The sequence below is a fragment of the Aotus nancymaae genome, unplaced genomic scaffold (assembly GCF_030222135.1).
Source record: "Aotus nancymaae isolate 86718 unplaced genomic scaffold, 86718_ANA_hifiasm-v0.15.2.pri h1tg000010l, whole genome shotgun sequence".
NCBI classification, from domain to species: Eukaryota; Metazoa; Chordata; class Mammalia; order Primates; family Aotidae; genus Aotus; species Aotus nancymaae.
In genome coordinates, this window is record NW_026988421.1 from 52,162,589 (window position 1) to 52,183,654 (window position 21,066).

Below are 21,066 nucleotides of genomic sequence, written 5' to 3' on the forward strand. Positions count from 1 at the left end.
AACTAAAAATACAAAAAATTAGCCGGATGTAGTGGCATATGCCTGTAATCCCAGCTACTCCGGAGGCTGAGCCAGGAGAATCGCTTGAACCTGGGAGGCGGAGGTTGCAGTGAGCGGAGATCGCGCCATTGCACTCCAGCCTGGGCAAAAAGAGGGCAACTCTGACTCAAGAAACAAAACAAAAAAACCTTTCCTTTCCAATGCTTTATTTTAAATTGACTTCTAAGTTTTTTACAAGTTTCAGTGTATTTTTCACTTTTTGTAGCTTATGTATTATTTTTAGCATCTTTGCTTATTAATGCTATTAGGCAATAACTAATACAATGCTTTATATGTATAATATATACTTATGTGTGTGTGTGTGTGTGTGTATTCCTTTAAATCAGATTCTGATTATCTGAACTTATTTTTAAAAGATATCCATTGCACACTCTATTCTCTGTGTAAGGATAAATAGTCCAAGGATACCGTGAAGATCCTGTAATATATAGCTTTACGACTTTGGTTTAATTTTCTATTCCCCAGTCCACATTGCTTACCTAAGTTCTCCTACCCTACATATTCTGATAACAGGAGAAAAGTGGCTGGCATTTTCCTCCTTCTATGGAATCAGGGGATTCAGTAGTGTTTTTTCTATATAATTTACTGGCAGAGCCTATATAAAATAAGAAATCTCAGCCTGTTTAATAATGAACATCTTTCCTATATCTATTCCCTGATATGTAACTATAAGTTGTATGACTAGATCTGAACATACACATCAAAATTAGTACTGTTTGTCTTCTTTGGAACTGTCTCTTTTGTACACAGTAGATAGAATTCATTCATGCCTCCAATTTTCAAAAGTAGTTTTGTAAACTCCCTCTTTGGGAATTTTTATTGGGCAAGAAGCTTATTAATCACATGAAAATTAAAATTTGGTTATGAGGCCGGGCGCGGTGGCTCACGCCTGTAATCCCAGCACTTTGGGAGGTCAAGGCGGGTGGATCACGAGGTCAAGAGATCAAGACCATCCTGGTCAACATGGTGAAACCCCGTCTCTACTAAAAATACAAAAAAATTAGCTGGGCACGATGGCGCGTGCCTGTAATCTCAGCTACTCAGGGGGCTGAGGCAGGAGAATTGCCTGAACCCAGGAGGCGGAGGTTGCGGTGAGCCGAGATCGCGCCATTGCACTCCAGCCTGGGTAACAAGAGCGAAATTCCGTCTCAAAAAAAAAAAAAAAAAAAAAAATTTGGTTATGAAACAATATAAGTTCTCTTATGTCCAACCAAAGTTTATCTGGCTGTCACTGAAGTAAAATATATTTTAGTCTAATGTGTATGTAAATAAAAATAATACCTAGTGCTACTGAGAAATTACTATTTGTGTCAGTCATTTGGTAGACATGATACATCCTTTATTTTCTATCTATAAATCTGTTTAAGGAAGGCAGTAGTAGTCTTATATTTAAAGATAATCAGAGTGACATTCTTAAAGTGTAGACATTTATCCAAAATCACAAAGTGCATACCTAATGGTGGTGGGATTTGAACCTATGCCTCAGATTCTACACTGTCACCCTTCTAGAGCAAGGCCAGTATAAGAATTAACCAGATTCATGACCAGGAAATTATTTTGGGTAAAGACAAATGTCTATCATGGCAACATTTTGTATAGAAAACCATATATCTGTTTGAAAAACAGGACTCATGTAGAAAAATAGAAGGTTATGTAAAATCAGTTTTTCCTAGTATGGTAGGAGAATGGATGGCTTTTCTTTTTGCTTCTCTGCACTTTTTACATTAAGACATTTAAAAAATTGTGCATAGAAGAAAACCCACCAAAATGTTATTGGTAGGTGACAGGGTATATTGATTTGTTTAATCTGCATTTTAAGTGTTATAATGAGCATATTTATGTTTGCAGTTAGGAAAAAACAGAAATATTTATATTTCTAAACAACATGGATTTTCATTCATTATTCTTATTTTTTTGAGACGGAGTCTCGCTCTGTCACCCAGGCTGGAGTGCAATGGTGTGATCTCGGCTCACTGCAACCTCCACCTTGTGGGTTCAAGGAATTCTTCTGTCTCAGCCCCCTGAGTAGCTGGGATTACAGCCATGTGCCAGCACACCTGGCTAAGTTTTGTATTTTTAGTAGAGACGGGGTTTCACCACAATGGCCAGGCTGGTCTCGAACTCCTGGCCTCAGGTGATTGCCTACCTTACTCATTATTTTAAGTGAACAATAATTATTGGATATATTGAAAGAATCATACAAGTAATAAACTAGAAAAGAATAGTCTTCTAAAGTAAAGACAATATCTAAATCTTGGGCATGTATGTAAATTTTCTTGTATTTTATTTCGGCCTCTCAATAGTTTTGAGAATTTAATCTGAATTTAAATTCACTTTCCTTTCCAGATTAGCAGAATGAACTGACCATTAAAGCAGGTTTTATTCCAGAACTAGAATGGTAATTTAGAAGTCACCACTAAAAAGCATGTATGTAAGATAAACTCTTAACAAGTAACCTGTGTTTCACTTTCCTTTTTTTGAAACAGCCATACCTGTCATCCAGTCGATCTAGTAACCCACCAGTTACTCTTCGAGCTTGAGCAGGCGATTCTAGGTTTCCACTTGATGTCTCATTCTGCCAACCTGTAATTGAAGACATTTCCAGTTCTGCTTGCTGAACACGCTTAAGAATAGCCTGTACTTTTTCTTCTGTCATCTCCTCAGACTCTACTCCTTCTTCAAGTTGAATGTCCTCAAATAGAGATTTGAGTTTCTCTTCCGTCATCTCCTCATCAGGACCAGATTTTCCTTTCTCCTGCTGCGCAGAGCTTACTCCTAGTTTTCTAGGCTGTGCTGGTTTAACATCTTTTGGGGCCCCAGCCAAATTTCCGAGGTATTGAGGATACTCACTCAGACATACATTCTCCAACTGGCTCTCATCTACATCCACTGCTTCAGGCATTTCTGTTAAAGGCACTGAGTCTTCCAGTTTGCTGTCTTCTAAGGAAGTGTCTTCTGCAGTTACGACTGGAGGTCCATCTGTGGAATGCTCTATGTTCCCCTGGGAAGGCACTAGCCCATCACTCAGTCTACTGGGGGTTCTAAAGGGAGATTCTATGCTAGAGATATCACTAAAATAATCATCTTGCTGCAAAGGGGTAGGTGGTGTGTAGTGCAACCCTGTGGGGGTTTCCAGTTCCACTTGAAGGGAAGGATAACCTATGGAAGACAGTACATTTGGACTGACTGGAATGAATTAGAATACATGAAACAAAAACACATGGAATGACTAAAATTATATCAGACATGAAAATGTATGATGAATTACAGATTAATGTCGACAAATTTATCAGTTTAGTTCAATTAAATGTAACACAGTGAAATTAAAAGCCTAGTGCAAACTCCAATAAAATAGAATACCAATTAAGATATCAATTGTTTCTATCAGTTTTGGCAGTTATGATACAATAACTTAAATATGCACACTAATCCAAAGTATGCAGACTAATCCAATATAAAGTTAGTTGTCATTATATAAGATACTTATTATCTTTCTATATTTAGCATGCAAAGTTCATACTGTGGTGGACTGAATACAGCAAGCCACAAGAAACCAATTTTTGTAATTATCTACAACTTATTTTAAGAACTGTACGTAGGAGCAATGCGACCTAGTCCTCCTTTCATATGAAATTTACAGCAAAGAAAAATGGATTTAATCTTTGGAAAGAAATGATTATTAGTTTTAGAGCAGTAGCACTGGGAAAATAAAATTTAAAAAGATGTTAAGAAAAAGATTTAAAAAATAGACCAAGTTTAAAAGACTCCATGTAGTTTTTGGGTGTTGTATAAAAACAGATATGACCGAGATGAAAGGGTTGTGGTGTACATGAAGGTCTTGGTGAAGGTGGTGGTAGGGTCCACTCAGAACCACGAATCAAATAAAGAGAAATGATACACAACAGAGATAGTAGGAAAACCATTTGCAAGGAACACTCTGGATATTCACAACAATGCTATGAAACACAAAGTTCATTAACCAGCCTACACAAAAGGGGAGGGGGGAGCTAATCCCTCGTTTTAAACATTGCTGCATGGACTATGGAAGCATTTTTCTGCCTTAGCAGAGAGAAAAGTCAAAAATGGTCTGGTCATGGTGAGGAAAGGAAGTTTCATAAAAGTTCAATGAAGAGGAGAGACAGGAAAAAAGCAACAAAGCACAGTTTCTGAATTGTTGGTCTACAAAATGAAAGTCTAATCTTGCCATCAGTCCAAGGTAAATACCAATTTAGCTGCTGTTGTAAACTCAAGTTGCTATAGGTAAGTGAACGTTTTTCAGTCATGGTCATCTATAAACCAGACTCTTGTTGAAAGGCTGGCTAAGATTAGCTGAGGTTTATAATCTGCCTAAGTGAAATTACTTCATATACACATTTCTAAATTTCCCTAAGAAATTTTGAACTAGGAATATAAAAATATTAAGATACAGCAACAAAAAGCCCTTGCGACTATATTTTAAGGAGATATTCCAATTTTAAAATGTTCAAATTAAATGACGCTTTCAAGGCCATCAACTACTTCTGTCATGTTCTGGTGATCTTTTTTATTAGTTACCTAAAAAATATTTTTCCCAATAAATAATATTAGAAGAATGTATAAACTATAACTTATCAATAATTTAAAATTTGATATGATGATCTACATTTATGTAGTGCAAAAAACATTTGGTTACCAATACATGGCCTTGCATATAAGACATAGCTCAAAGGGAGCATTTTCCCAAGGGTGTAAGGTATTTATAAACCTAAAAAGAACTGCTTTTTACTTCATTATCCATTGTGTTTGTTACATGGATAACAAGTATACTTCAAATTTTTTGTGGACTTAACCTTTTTTTTTTTTAAGAGACAGACTGTGCTCAGTCAGACTTAAACTTTTTAATAAGCAGAAACTTTCTAAGAATTTTGAGATATTTTTCCACAAGTTAATTAGAAGTCAGTGACTGTTGTTAGTCCAACTTTGCCAGTTTAAAAATTGAATAGTAGAAAAAGATTCTTAGTTCCTCTTCCTGCCACCACACTATGATCCAATTTTCTACTCAAAATTCATTGTAGAGGCTGACTGTGCTGGCTCATGCTTATAATTCCAGCACATTTGGAGACCGAGGTGGGTGAATCACTTGAGGTCAGGAGTTCGAGACCAGCCTGGCCAACATGGTGAAACCTTGCCTCTACTAAAAATACGAAAACTTAACCGGTGTGGTGGTGCACACCTGTAGTCCCACCTACTCAGGAGGCTGAGACAGGAGAATGGCTTGAACCCAAGAGGCAGAGGTTGCAGTGAGCTGAGATCGTGCCATTGCACTCCAGCCTGGGTGACAGAGCAAGACTTTGTCTCAAAAACAAAACAAAAATTTATAGTAGGAATAAATTTTCATTTGTGAAGGTAAGACAGGACTATTTTGAAAAACATAGTATGATATTTATTATGTTTTCCTTAATACTTCAGTGAAAAAAGCACCAATTTACATAATGAGAAAAAAGGGACAAGATTATTATATAAATTAAGCTAATGTGAAGGAGGAATCATTATTAGTAACATCTATGCTGGTTGAATTAGAAATCATGCTGCCTTTAATATATAATAGATCAAGTAGTTTTTCCAAAGAATAAATGGCAGCATATGAAGTTAAAATAATGCTAAATAACTAAAGCATTTATTTATATGATACATCAGTCTTTTTCAGTGCACACTTAAATACTTGGTGCCACAACAGTAAATCGCCATTTTACCTTACAATTTGTATACTGTATGCTTACAGTTTACTCAGTACCTTGCTTATTTGATAAAAATGGCTCATTTGTTTTACCTATGTATTAACAAAAGGGGTAATTAGTTTGGGGGGTTAATATAAAAATTAAAAGAGACAAAAGCAATCCATTCTCTAGATATTTAACTTTCTCCCATTTGGTCATATGAAGTATTAGAAATACCAACTCTTTCAGATACCTTATGCTTTCATACTTCATGATTTAGATTGTATATAAACAGCGATATTTACCAAGTTGGCTCTGCTATCAGAGTGTTTATTTGCAGACTGTGGCAGAGAAAATACTGTGAAAATGAGAAATTAAGTCAAGCAAATCGCAGTTTAGTTGGTTTTAAGTGACTGCCTTGTCTGACTGCACTTTCAAATTTTATCAAATGATTGAATAAATATGAACACTAAATTCAATTACCATCAACAGGGTCATGGAAAACATTGTTCTCATCTGCAAAACTTCTGGTGCCTGAAATATTTCCATAATCAAATATTGGTCCTTCTAGCAGTGTCACTATATCTATTCGATTAATTTTTGTCAAGACCGCAGTTAAGGCATCAGCTGAAAAGGAGAAAAAAGGTTGAAAACCCAATTAAATGCTGTTCTTTCCATCAGCACAATATCTACACAAAGGCATGGCTTTTGCAACCCTCCTGACATTTTAGCTCCTTCTTACTCCATCTCTGCAATCTCCCCATCCAGAGGACTCAGAATGCTCGCTGCTACAGGGAAGATGTCAGAGTCTGAATCATCACTTTGTAAAGCTGTAGATCCGCTATAACAGAGCAGATGAACCTTAAAATAGCTAGACTCCTTTTAGTTGTAAGGGGATCTAATAAAACTAAATAGTTTCCTTTCCTCTTAGAATGTCAAAATAGGTCATCCTCATATTTGGTACTTAGCATTTTAATGACTTTCTAAGGTCAAGTTGACATAGGCAAACCCACAATAACTTATTCCACATTGTTGTGGGTTGGCATTTGTGAAAATACAGCACTACTACCCAGTGCCACCAGCCAACAGAACCAAACCCAACAAGAGTAGAGCCAACTAAGCTGAATAAAAGTATTTGCTCTCCTAATATGATTCTGTCTTCTCTCTCTGCACATCCACCTCCAGCCATAGCGGTAACTTCAGAGTGTTTCTGATGACTGTGTCCCAGAAACTGATTTAATAACTAAAATTATTTTTTGAGTCTTGATGGTCACAGAGAGAATGGCAGGCCAAATGCAAAAAAAATTCCCTGCTACTTGCTTTCCAAAAAGCCTCTGAAGAATAGAAGTTTAAACTGTTAACACTAAATTATACAAGTATAACTTCAAAAGACTTGCTATTACCTCATGATCACTCTTATTTTTCTACATTAAAGATTACAGAAAATTAGAACAATACTTGAATGAACCTAACAGTCGGCTTATCTAAAATATTACATATATGCAATTTTGAAAGTTAAAATAATATAATTTTGGCATACTTGTGGCATTTTTTCCGTCTCTGGTAACCCATTTTTTTAATAACATGAAGCTTTGAGAAATTAAAGAATTGGGGTTTTCCACACGTATTTGATTTATTTCATCCACTGAAAAATTCAGTTCCCTTGCCAGTTCTGTAGAAAAGAAAGAGAGTTACTAAGATCGCATATTCTACTTTTATTATACGTTTCACAAAACTAATGCTCAATTGCCACAGAAAGAAAAAGGAATTTTACAGTCAAGCTCAAGTACAGCCTCAGGCATTAATCTTTATATACTTGGTTTCATAGCAAAGTAGTGACCATATGCAGGCTGTGACTTAACTTTCCTTAAATAATGACTTACAATCAGACTTTCTTTTAGAGATCTTATAAAGATTTTTGGACTTAGGCTGGGCACAGTGGCCCACACCTATAATCCCAGCACTTCTTCAGGAGGCTGAGGCAGGTGGACTGCTTGTGCCCAGGAGTTTGAGACCAGCCTGGGAAACATAGCAAAACCCCCATCTACACACATACACAACAACAACAAAAACCCACAAAAATTAGCCAGGCATGGTGGCGCATGCCTTTGGTCCCAGCTACTCAGGACGCTGAGTTGGATCACTTGAGCCCAGGAGGCAGGGGTTGCAGTGAGCTGAGACTGTGCCACTGCACTTCAGTGGGGCAACAGAGTGAGACCCTGTCTCAAAAAAAAAAAAAGAAAAAGACTTTTGGAGTTTACAAAGAGGATATTGCATGATTCTTTTAATTCAGCCAAATTCTCTACAATTTGAGAAAATTACAAGATAGGGGTATACAATTCATGTATATGGCACAAGAGATGCTGATAGGGTTTGTGCTAACCAATTTTCATAAAGTGTATCATCTTTTATTTACATAATATTCCACTTTTTATGCCTTGAACTTTCATAAACTCCATACAGGAGGTTATATGATGATTCCAGGCCAGATCATCGTATATGATATGAAGCTACTTGATTAAAAATTAAAGGGAGGCAGCTTTTTGTCCATCTACTTGTATATATCACATATACTCATATTCAATCTTGTAAACTGCAGCATGTCTTTGGAAAGATACGTAAGATCTCAGTATTGGTGGCTGCCTTAGAAGTCAGAGAAGGGAAGGAGACTTAGTTCCCATTGTATTTTTTTTTTTTTTTTTTTTTTTTTGGTATATTAAAACAGTTTATCAAGTGTGTGTTACCTTGAATGATGACAAAAAGTAAGAAATGGGCAAAAATGATCCCATGGGAAAGGAATTGGTCAAGACTCTATCCCCGTTACAAAATACTTCCATCAATTTTGCAAAATGCATTCAGAGGCTCAAAAAAAAAAAAAAAAAAAAAAAGAAATGTACCCTGACAATATATAAAGGTTGTATACAATGATTTATATACATGAATGTTCATTGAAAACAATCCACACGTTGAACAAAAGGATAAGAGTTAATTTAAGGCAGTGGCTTGCAAACAATTGTTTTGATAATGGCCTATAGTTAAAAATACATTATATATCATGGTGTTTACATAAATAAAATCAGATCTCCATGGAGCAAAATTTAGCCTTAACACACGTAATACACAGTACTTTTCTTTTATATAATATTCCATTTAAAAACAAAAACAAAGCATGAACTGATTTCATGACTCTTCAAGGCAATGTGAATCACAGTTAGAAAACCATAAGGTTTTCTAATCATCATAAGGTACATCTATTGGATATTTTTTATGCATTAAAACCAAGATCAGAAAATATTTAATTTTGTAGAAAACCACAGTTACAAATAAAGCAGATTACATTATATGTATAACATCATAAAAAGTTCTTATTTTTTTTAAAAAAAGCACATAAGGTGTTAATAGTGGTTTTGAGGGACAGATGTAAATTTTGTTCTCTTAAATGCTTAATATTCTTAATAATTATTGCGCATACAGTAATTCTAGTTAGAGAAGTTAACTATTTTAAGTTCTTCATCTCTGTATTTTAAGAGACAATACTCCTACTGCCCAACAGGACTTCGTGACAAAACTGTATCCATTGTCTAGAGACTTAATATTAAGAGCAAAGACACTGACTTTGCTGACTAAGAATTTTAGGGTTATGGCTTTTTGTCTGGCCATTATGCTACATCTCTAAAAATTTACTCTGACTGTATTTGCTTAGGGAAAATAATTTAACAGTTCTGAGCATATAATAATGCCAAACAAACATTTGCTCCAGTATATTTTCAGATTACAATGTCCAATGTTAAAATATAAATATTAATTAGATATTAGTAAATATTTATACCTAACAAATTACTATTAACTCTCAATTGCCTACAAAACATTATTCAGACCACCTGTCTTTTCATAACTCCACTCAGCTCCGGGTCATGAGCAGTATACCTGAGAGCAGAGACCAGGCTGATGAAGAGAGGAGGGTTTGATATGGGGTAGTGGTGGTGAGGGTGGATGGGGGCTGAGGGCTTTCCAAGGAAAAAAAATTAGATGAAATTGCTTCCTATTATCTAGTTTCATATTCTCCCTTTAAACAGAGATAACTGTATGGAATGTATGTTGCTAATGGTGTGCAAGATGACTTTAAATGTGATGATAATGAATATTTATTATTTGGCCATGCATTAAAAAATATACTTAACCTATAAAACTTAAAATTTCTCAGGTTCATGTGAGGTAGGATTTTAAGGGTCCTGTTAAGCTCAGAATTACAATGCACAATTGTCCAATTTGTCCAACTGATACAAAATCTCATCAACTTTTATTATTATCATTATTATTATTATTATTATTGAGATGGAATCTCACTCTGTCACCTAGACTGGAATGCAGTGAGTGGTATGATCTTGGCTCACTGCAGCCTCCACCTCCTGGGTTCGAGCGATTCTTCTGCCTCAGCCTTCCAAATACCTGGGACGGCAGGCACACGCCACCATGCCTGGCTAATCTTTGTATTTTTAGTAGAGGCAGGGTTTTACCATGTTGGGTATGCTGGTCCTGACCTCAAGTGATCTGCCCGCCTTGGCCTCCCACAGTGCTGGGATTTCAGGCATGAGCTACCATGCCTGGACACCTTCATCTTTAATGAAACAATATCAAATATTCCTTTTCTACACACTGATCATAGACAGTTTCATTTATTTTATAGAATTCACTTTTGTGAATTAAATATATTTACATATTTAAAAATTTTAAATTCAAAATTTGAACTGTCATTGTTTTCTTATTTACATAGATATTGCAAATAATCCTTTCCTCTTATCAAAGTGATACAGGATTTTTCTTTTAAATAAATATTTGAACATAAAAGTGAGTTTACCTAAAGAAGAGTATCAGGCAAATAAACATAAAGTTTTATGTGTATGTCATAAAAACTGTGAAGAGGACTTCACAGTGAATGATTAAAATTCGTCCAACCTAGGCATGGGTTAATTGAACCGTTGCCTAGAAAGCCGCTTTAAGGACATAAACCATGTGAAAAAAATCTGGATTAATTAAAGGCCTTAGCTGTGTTTTTATTTTGTGCTACGAGATAAACTTGCCATTCAGTAAAAGGTTATCCTATACTATAGAATAGACATTGTGAAGAAAATGCTTAAATTTAAGGTAAAATAAATTTAAATTTCAACTTCTTAGTGCATATGCGTAGCAAAGGCATTGGAAAAACACAGTATATAAGGTACAATCGGTATTTATCTGTGAGTAGATAAAATTATTGGTGATAAAAATGTTTACTAGTTGTTTGTTTCTGTTTTTAAAATAAATATATTGAACTGCTTGTGAGTAAGACAAAGAAATGAAGAAACTAATTGGTTTCATTCAGGAGTGTATACACTTACCTGTCCAACTAAGTCCCAGGTGGTCGGCTACTATTGCCATCCTGATATCTGTCCGTTCACATGGACTCTGTGGACCTACGATTTACAATTTCTTAATTAAAATAATCATCAAGAAAGATACGATACTGGAAAATTGCTTTTAGCAGTACGCAGATTTTACAGAGAGACTAATGCTAACACTGTACACTTAAATGTGTCCTAGTCACCTACATGAACACTTCTTTGCACATGGCTCATTTGTTTTTCACCTGCATCAGGCCAAATGTCAGACTACATGGATGCTCAATGTAATGGGATTGAACATGCTGACGAGCTAGCTAGTTTACAACATATTACAGAAGTGTCGTGTTGGTGAAAACACCATGATGGGATTTCAACATCTGTGCTTTAACTTTGACAGAATCATATCCATTAGCACATTAAGAAAAAAAAAAAGGTTGTTCATCTTGAATGACACCAATATCTTCAGCATGCTTCCCTACCTGTCTAGTGTGTAGTTTGATCAAAAGGCAGAAAGAAGAGTATATACGACAGCACATACAGATGACAATGACAGAATGAGAAACTACGGTTAAGTCACTCCACAGGCAATCACAACAGTTCATGCACTAGGGTCTACGAGTTGGAAAGTGTTTACAAACTATGCTCGTTCTCCAGGATGTGAGCAGAGTGCTCGAGAGACCTGACTGCCTTCATTCTCACCAGTCCTTCTACTGCTCCTTTTCTCACTGCCGGCCTTTTCACTCTTTGATTTTAAAGGTGCTGCCTCTGTTTTCTTATCTCTAGCAGACTTCGTTGTAACTGAAGGCTGGCCACCCCGGGAAGTCTCGGACAACGACGTGTTTCTTGAGGTACTTTCTTCCTCATCGGACAGCTCGGACTGCATCTTTTTGTCTTCTTCAGAGAGGCGGTCCACAAGCTTTAAGGTCTCACCACTAATTCCCTTAAAATATTCAATGGAATGTTTACATACTTCCTTGAGCTGACTTTTCCTAACTTTAACTGTGCTGGTGCTGGTGGTGGTGGTGGAGGTGGAGGTGGTGGTGGCAGTGGTAGTGACACAGGTGGGTCTTACCTTTACTGGCAACTTGGATGGAAGCTGTTTGGCCTTGCCTTTCTCTGGCTGCCCTTGCTTTTGTGTGGCACATGCTTTTCTAACTGCGACTGTGTTATCCCTGTGTGTGTTTTTCACTGGAATTCTGGACTTTACGTCTACACATGAAGAAGTAGTAAGGCCTTTGGTTTTCTCGGATTGACTAACCTGCTTCGTTTTACTTGCTTTAATGTTTGGCAAATGGTTCGGTGGGAAGGTATCTTTTGGTGAAGTGGCCTTTACGGGAAGTTTGGATTTTTGCCTAATCCCTATCAATTCCTTTGTTTTTTGCTGTTCTCCAAGAACTTTCTGCTTATCCCTTAGACAGTGTCCTTGTAGTACCCCTGTCTTTTTTCCTGATGAGACTTTCACTGGGTTATCTTTCTCTGTGGTACAAGTGGGTGCAGAATGTTCTGTCAGAGCTATATTACTTATCATGTTATCTGTCTGTATAGTGGAAGAATCCAAATTGTTGTTGTTATTAAAGTTATCTTTTTGAAAATCATGTTTTTCATGGGGCCTAACGCCCGTCTGGCTATTGGCTGTATTTGAAATCACTGTTATAGTTTCATTTTCTAATCCCTGACAACTGGTCATCACAGCTTCTATCTTATCTGTTATTTCTCCAGGGCCTTCTTTCTTCATGGTCATGGTGGATGCAGAAATTCCCATTTTTATAGGCGTGCGCAACTTGGGGTCAACTTTAGAGGTGTTAGTGGCTGCTGCTTTCTCCAGGGGGCCACTACTGGATGTGCCTTCCTGACACTCTCCGCTGGTCGGGCTGCTGGGGTCAGGTTCCACTGTAGGTGTCTCTACATTTCTCTCTAGATTGGTTTCTACAGTGGTGTCCCCTGACTGTGGCTGTGGTGTGGCAGTGACCATACTTTTATCCCCTTCCCCCTGGTCCCCTGACTTCCCTTCAGAAGTATGCTCACCAATCTGGAAAAATTGGAGCCTCTCTTCAACAAAATCCCTCTTGCTCATGTCAATTGCACCACTGCGAGTCATCTCAAACATTTTTCCTTCATGAAATGGGAAGGGGTTAGGCTCACTAGTTGGGGTACTTTCATCAGTTGGCGTTCTGGCTGGCGTTGTATCAGGGGTTGTTGCTGGAGAGCGGTCTTCTACCGCTAGCCCAAATGGCTTAGTTTCATCTTCCCGTGATTTACTGTCAAAAACTTCATCATCCCCTCGGTTACTGGACCAAGGGTCAAAATCTAGACCTTTGGTAGCTACTGTTTTAAAAGGAGTGGCAAACTCTTCATCTACTTTGTAACTGAAGTAAGTATCAGGAAACACTGATCTGTCAGGATGTCTGCCTTCCAGTGTGAAGAACTGGGCCCCTGACTTCTGATCAGTCTTATCAGGAGTCTTTTCAGATGAAGAACTTTTAGAAGGTGGCTTGTCTTCATCTGGTCCCACCTTTCCTTCCTCCTCGATAACTTCAAGTTTACTTTGGCTAAAAGAGCGGTCAGCTGGCTTCAGAATGCCCTCTGTGTTCCATATATCTTTCTTAATTTCCATGGCTTGACTAGGGAGTTTAGAATCACTCTCTGTCAAGCCATCATCTTCATCTTGCAGGTCATAGCCATCCAGAGAGTCTATCTCTGTGGCATCCGTGTCATGAGAAAACTCTGCTGTGGTGGCAATGGAACACTCTGTGATGGACTGGTCATTGTTCCCATTCTGGGCAGTTTCATTCTGAGGCGAATCAAGGCCAAGGCCAAATTCGTTATCTTTTCCAGATCCGTTACGTTCCAGTTCTTTCTGGCTGGAAGCCTTTTCAGCAGAAGCTTTGGGTTTTTCTTTTTGTTCGTCATCCACTTCCTTTAATTTGAAGGTGTATTTTTTAACTGGGACTGGCTGATAAATAGATTCATCATCGCTGGAATCACTGACGTCTGCCCCGGGAGGAACTGGTGAAGGTGGCTGTACTCTAATGACAGGTTCAGCCAGCTGGTACTTGTCATGCTCATCTTGCAGATTGACTTCAATCATGTCAACCTCTTTTTCTGGGAGATAACGATGCTTCTTATCTGACTCAATCTGGTCTGCATCCAGTGGTGGAGGAGGGGGAAATTCAATATAGGCAACTCTGTTACTCTTGGGTCTTTGGTTAGAGTCTTTGCTCACGTCATTAGGCATTTCACGCTCGACTGCTATCTCCTCCACTGTAGCCTGCTTTAGGGAGGCTGACTTGGCCTGTTCCTCCTCCTCTGACTCCTCAGAAACCTCAGGAATTGGGCTGGGTTTGCCTGGTATATAAGCTATGAGCGAATCAGGTGTCTTAGATGTAAATTCGTAACTCACTTCCTCTGAACTGGGTGTTTCTGGGGTTAAAGGGCTTTTCCCAGAGCTGTCTAGAAAGGATACTTGCTCTAGAGTATCATCTTCTGGGCTACCTTGGGGAGAAGGAGGTTGCTTTTGCTGTCTGGTTGTATAAAAGGTCCCCCTGGTTTCCTGTACTGTCTTACATTCCTGACTTATGATTTTTTTTACACTTCCTTGTTGTATCTCCTTTTCATATTGCTTCCCCACTTGTACAAAGCTGACATAAACGGGTAAAGTTTTTATCTCTTTCCCTCCCTCTGTCTGGCCTAGTGGTGCGAGTTTTTCCAATCCATCAATGGGACTGTGGTCGAATACATCACTAGAGGGAGATTCCCTTCCTGGGCTAAACTCTAAAGAATCAGGAGATTTGGTGGGCGAGGTTTCAGTTTCCTCGAGAGGTGGGCATAAACCTACGTAACTCTGGTGTTTGGAAACTTTGCTGATTTCTGAATAGGTAACTTTTTCATCCTCTATAGAATTAAAGTGCTGGGTCTCAACTGTCTCTTTACTCATGCTTGACTGGGACAACTTTTGTGATAGTTCATGTTTTGGAAATGCCGACTGTTCACAGAAACCATCGGGAATATTAGAAGACAGCATTCTCCTCTCATCAGCAACTCTGACGGGAATGTGTGACACTGCTGAGCTCTCGCTCCTCCTGGAAGGCTGATCAAGCAATCCAGCTGGATGGTCCCCTTCTTTCACAACATATTCCCTATATAAGACTTTTTTGGAGGGAGATTTTACAGTCATTTCTTTAATTTCTGAGAGAGAGCCATTTGTTAACAATTTGTGTTCTCTCTCAGTCACAGACATAAATTCATTCTTTTGATCAACACTTTTACTCTCAGGGTGACCAATGTGATTCTCTCTTACATCATGAACAAGTACATGCGAAAGTTTTTCTTTCTGAGACTTATTGTTAGTGGCTCCCGAACTCTCCCATGTTCTAAAGACCTTTTTGTCCCATGGTCCCCTAGTTGCTAAATCTGAGGTTATATGACATGCCAAGTCTTTAGCCTGCTGCTCAGAAAAAGAGTCAGGCATCGCTTTACTTGACATTTCAGTTCTCTGTTTTTTCACATTATCAGAGCCAGAATCATTTACAACAATTTCGTTGCTCTGGGCATGCTCATCTTTGGCTTTTAATACCATGAAATCTTTTTGCACAGATACACTTTCATCTGGGAGGTCTACGGCCTTCTGCTGTTTTTCTCTAGCAAAAACTTGGTAGACGGGTAGCTTGCTCTCCTGTATTTTTTTAACTGGGATTCTGGACTGGCCATCTGACTTTCTGTCTTCTTGAGACATGTCTTTACTTTTTGCGTGTGTGCCTTGTTCAAATTTTAATCTAATGGAACTGAGTTTAGATTGTTTGAGCTGGAATCCAGACTGGGGCCCATCTGGTGCTTTGCTCTGTGAAATACTTCCTTTGGCTTCCACTGTGGACTTGCTGTCCTCAGTCTGTTGGGAGAGAGCCGTCTTCTCTGGGCTGCTGGGCAGACTGGATGCCTTCTCCTCGGCCTTGGGGAAGCCTTGTCCATCAGGGCCATGCTGTCTTGCCTTAACCCATTCATCACTGGATGCCAGCAGTTCTGTCAGCAGTACTTTCTCAGGGCTGCTACTGGTAGAGCTTTGAGAAGAATATTCCTTGCCATTTTTAGGGCGTGCCTTTTTCTCTGGGGACTGCAGTTCATCATTTAGCTTTTCAGTTTTGTCACGAAAAAACTGTGACACTTCAGTCAGTTTTTCTTCTGCCTCCTTCACAGTCCTGTCCACCCTATCTTCATATATCAACTTCTCTCTACCTCTGTCTAATCTGTCCTCAGTAAAGCGCATCCACATGGCATGTTTTGGACTACTAACATTGCCAGAATAGTGCAACACTGTGACTTTATCAAAATGCTCATCTTTAGACACTTTACCTACACCATTTTCAGAAACATCTTTATAGATTTTGGAGAGAATTTCTTTTTTGGGGGCAGTGGCTACTTTTTCTCTGGACCGCTTATCAGACCCCTGTAACTCTGAGCTAGGGGGTCCTGCATGGTCTGTAACCGACTCCTCAGTATCAGAATGAGACACATCTAGCTTTTCTGACAGAAGCATTTTCTCAGCAAACCTGTAAGACTCCCCTCTTAGTTCTGACAACTCATCGTCATGGTATTCTATTGAGTGTTGACTCAAAAGCTTCAGTGTTTTATAAGAGTCATCAGATATGAGTTGAGCAGAACTAGGGCGGCTATCTTCTTCTTGGGACACAGGAGTGTTTACTCTGGAAGACTCCAGATAAGAAGGCAATGACTCTTCAGCAGTAAGTTCTTCTTCTTCTTGCTGACCCTGTTCCTCTGAACAAGGAAAAGCATCGTGTTTTTCTGGCAGAAAATCTTTTAGGTTAATATCTCCCCGGGATAAGTCTTTCTGATATACATACATTTCTTTTTCTGGATGCTTTTTGGTTTCTCTAATAATGACTTCAGTGGGCTCAGCTTGGTTACCTTTTTCGATGTGGACTTCTATTATACGCTCCAGTTTGGGTTTCATTTGGTTGTCCTTCTCTGCATGCTGGGCTGAGGTTTCAGCAGCAGACTTGTGAACATCTGGAGACACTGCCGACTTATGTTCAAACAGCCCTGCCAGTTCTTTGGAAGGATCCCGCCCGGACTGAAAGGCCTTCATGATGTCATGGACTGACATGGTTTCTTCGATTCTTTCAGATGTACCTTCACCGCCTGGTGGAGAATGATAAACCATTCTGGTGGTTGTGGTTATGTGAGTCTCTTCTTTAACACGCATGCCTTTGCTTAAAACCCGATTGTGGTCATCTTCTTCGCTACTGGCTTTCATTTGAAATGCTTTAACTTTTTCTTTAATACTAGAGGTGGTGGGCTTTGGTTCCAATTCCATAAATGTAGGTGAAGGTTTAGGTGACACAGGCTCCTCCGGTTGGGTCTGGGGAACATCCCCAGCTGAGGGCTCATAGCTCCGGATGACGTGAACCACTTCAGTTCTTGTTTCTGTAATGACAGGAGGGATGGGAACTTCATGAAAAAGTGGTTTAGGACCCGTGCTTTCAGCGCTTTGCGGGGCTGAAGGTGTCTTTTCGCTTCTTGTTTCAAAGCCACTGTCAGACAAGGGACTTTTATCTTGGTCATGTTGAGAAAAGTCATCGGGAGACTCTAAAATAGTATCTGTTCCAAAAAAGGAATCAGCCATTTTACACAATTCTTTCTCAGAGGTGGAAGGCCTCATGGAGGCTGGAGGCATTTTGAGTTTGTGTTCCTGCAAAGCAATTGCTGGTTTTAAGACTCTTTTCTGTCTCTCCTCACCATCCTTCTTTGCATCCTCAAACTTGTATTTTAAGTTTGTCAGTGAACTACTCCCAATATCATTTGTTAGGTAATCAATAACTTTGGTCAAGTTATAATCCTTTTCGGAGGCGGCCTTTGCTTTTACTTGCACTCTCTCAGGCAGAGTTGGAGAATGGCTGGCGGCAGCTTGTTGTCTTGCTTCTCGGATTTCTTCAGAACTAAATTCTGTCCAGTCATCTTCGGGAGAGTGTCCTTTGTCACTCTTTGGTGATTTGGGTGATCCTTTATTATCTACACACACATCCTTTTTAAGGATTTCACTAACTTTCACTAAGTCTTCCTTTACTTTCTCAACAATTTTGAAAGGTTCTTCATCATCAATTCTCCCTTCTTTTGGGAGTTCCGGTTGGAATGGCTTCTCCTCAGGCACATCTGTCTGTAGTATTGCGGTCATCCGCATTAGGTCCTCTTTCATTTCGGCCACGTCTTTTAGGATCTCCTGACTGGAAGATAAAGAAGATGGTGTAGACAACTTAAGGGCAGAGGGTGCAAGGAACAAAGATGACTTAACTGGAGATGAAGTTCGACTGAAATGAGGCTGAGGACGCGTCTCCGTAGTCAATGTTTTAATGGGTGACAGCAAGGCTGCTGCTGATTTTGTAAATGAACTAGAGTCTGGAAGTTTCTTTAATGCTGGTTCTGGCAAAACATTGACTACAGAGTATACTGGCACTGTTATAATTGATGAAGTTACAGATGAGGTAGTTGCTGATATTGACGACCCAAGGGATGTATAGAGTGCACTTGCGGAAGGAGTTCTTAGAGACTGAAAAGCTGATGGTGCTGCAGAAACGTAAGACCTGAGTGGGGAAAATGGCATTGCAGTCGTGGTAGAAAACACTTTCTCAACTGTGTCAGTGGCTGCATTGACCACAGAGCTCACAGAGTTTGTAGCTGTAGAAATTTTTTCCTGTAACGTGGCAGTGGCTTTGCATCCGTTAATTAAAGTTGAAGATGATGGATATTTTAGTGGGGAAATAGATCCATTGACTAATGCTACCTCTGCATGTCCAGGCATCTGCTTCACAGGTGATGAGAGGGAAGACACCATTGTAACTTTAGCTGATGAAATGGCATCAACTGCTGATTTAACTGGAGACACCACTGACTTTAAAGGTGAAGATATTAGCGGTGCTGCTGATGTAATAATTGACTTAAATGGCAAACTTGAGGAATACATATTAATGTTTGATTTGGGGGAGGCAGGGGGTGTCATAGTAATTGATGACCTCTCCAAAAGAGACCCTGCTGTAGTCACTGGAGAGGTTCGAGAGGAAAACGTAGAATTGGATGCCAGCCCTTTTAAGGGCATAGCTTCCGTGACTGCGGGAGCTCTAGCCAGGGTACCAGAGGAAACTTGGATATTGTATGGAGATTGTGACACCACAGTTTTTATCGGCGAAGAAATTGTCCGAAAGGATCTAATTGGAGATGCCACGTCACTAATGGATTTAACTGAAGATGTAGTTGACGCGCCTAATGTGGATTTGATTGGAGAAGGAGTCGAAACAGACCATATTGATTTTAACGGAGAAGCTGATGGCGTATTAGAGGAAGAACTTGATAAGGAAGTGAAGCCTGACTTGGCTGGCCCGGGTACTGTAATCGGAGCTGTTGTCCAGGACTGGTATGGTCTTGTAGAAAAGAATGGCTTGTATGAGTAAGTGGTGGGGAGGGATCTTGTTGCTCCTGTACTCCGTTCAACTGTTTCTTAAATTTTAAAATGAAATCAAACACAAAAATCAACAAAAATGGTTGAGAAACAGAGAGACCAGAGAAAAAAATTGGTCAGTAAACTTTGAAATATTACAAAAGCAAGTACAATTGTTTGCATGATTTAGAATGGAAGAGGCAAAAGGAACAAGAGGAAAAATAAATCTCTACAGACATAACTAATCCGGTTAAGAAAAAAACAACTAAATAAATAAAAAACAGAGTAATGTGAAATGAAAAGCACATTGCAACTGAAGAGGCAAACAATGAAAAACAGAAAACATAAGGAAAGAATTAATGATGAGAAAAATAACCACAATGGAAAACTGTTCCCTACTTCCTATTGACTTTCTTATGTGTTGGTTTTGAAATATCAGTAGCCGTTCTATTTTGCCTGTATAGGTACATGTTTGTTTCGTGCAACCATACAACTTTCATTTTAGTAATTTCTAATGTCCTCTCTCTCCTTTAGCCTTTCCATAATACAGATTGCACCTACTTAGAACCATTTCAATATATGTAGCTGTACATTAAATATCTAAAACTTTTTTCAAAAACCACTCAAGCCTATTTCATGCAGGATCCAAAATAACTTTTTAGTGACAGGCAACTGATGTGCAAATTGTGAAGCCACTGGATTTTAAATCTGTCTCTCCCATGCACAGTTCGGTTATGCTTTACACCCATAAAAAGCCAATAAGAGCAAGAAGTTTTCTGAGTCAGAATTTTAAACAAAAAAACAAAGAAAAGGAATGTTTGCATTTATCTTTTCCATGCAGTATATTCCTTTTGATGAGGGGAAAAGAAAACGTAATATGGAATGACTTTAAAATGCACGTGTACATACACACACACAAAGGAAAAAAACCAGAAAATATGGTTCATGGTTACGATAAGCAAGCAAAGCAACTGAAAACATTTTATCATGCACAATATATCATGGCAAACAAGCCAATGAAGTAATACAATTCGTATGCCATATTATGCACAATATTTAAACTTTAAAGATACTTTCACAAGGGCATTTAGAAAGAAGAGTACACTTTTTCCATGAGATATGAAGTCTTGGTACCTTTTGAGATTTTAGGAAAATGTTTTCTACTGCACATTATAAAATCACCTGCAACTGAACAGTTCCATGTCTGTAACTGTCTTATGTTTTGATAAAAGCATATAGTTTTTCGAAGATATTTTGTCATAACCTATTCTACATTTAATTCTCAAAAGCTATCATGGGGGACATCTAAAAAGTGCATTCATATTTTTAACACCCCATATTTAAGTACCTACAGGATACGGGGGTGTGTGTATATATGTTTATCAATTTCAAAGGTACCAATTCTGGTGCCTTCCCATAATATTCATGGGACGCATGGATATCACAAACATTGAAGCAGTCATGAGGCAGACCTACCACTAGGAAG

General features: G+C 38.6%; 1 protein-coding gene across 6 annotated transcripts in view; it reads right to left on the minus strand.

Moving 5' to 3' along the window:
* ANK3 (ankyrin 3) overlaps positions 1–21,066 on the minus strand; it is a 359,094-nt gene that overhangs the window by 24,386 nt on the left and 313,642 nt on the right. For 3 of the 6 annotated variants that reach the window (XM_021675764.2, XM_021675765.2, XM_012445733.2), the window contains exons 37-41: positions 11,837–19,633; positions 11,135–11,209; positions 7,297–7,428; positions 6,240–6,383; positions 2,553–2,643 (exon numbers count right to left, since the gene is read on the minus strand). In XM_021675764.2, the coding sequence (XP_021531439.2) occupies positions 2,553–2,643; positions 6,240–6,383; positions 7,297–7,428; positions 11,135–11,209; positions 11,837–19,633 (8,239 nt within the window). Of the gene's footprint in view, positions 1–2,552; positions 2,644–2,910; positions 3,220–6,239; positions 6,384–7,296; positions 7,429–11,134; positions 11,210–11,836; positions 19,634–21,066 lie in introns of all 6 variants that reach the window. The other 3 variants (XM_012445740.2, XM_012445738.2, XM_012445742.3) reach the window with 1 other exon arrangement.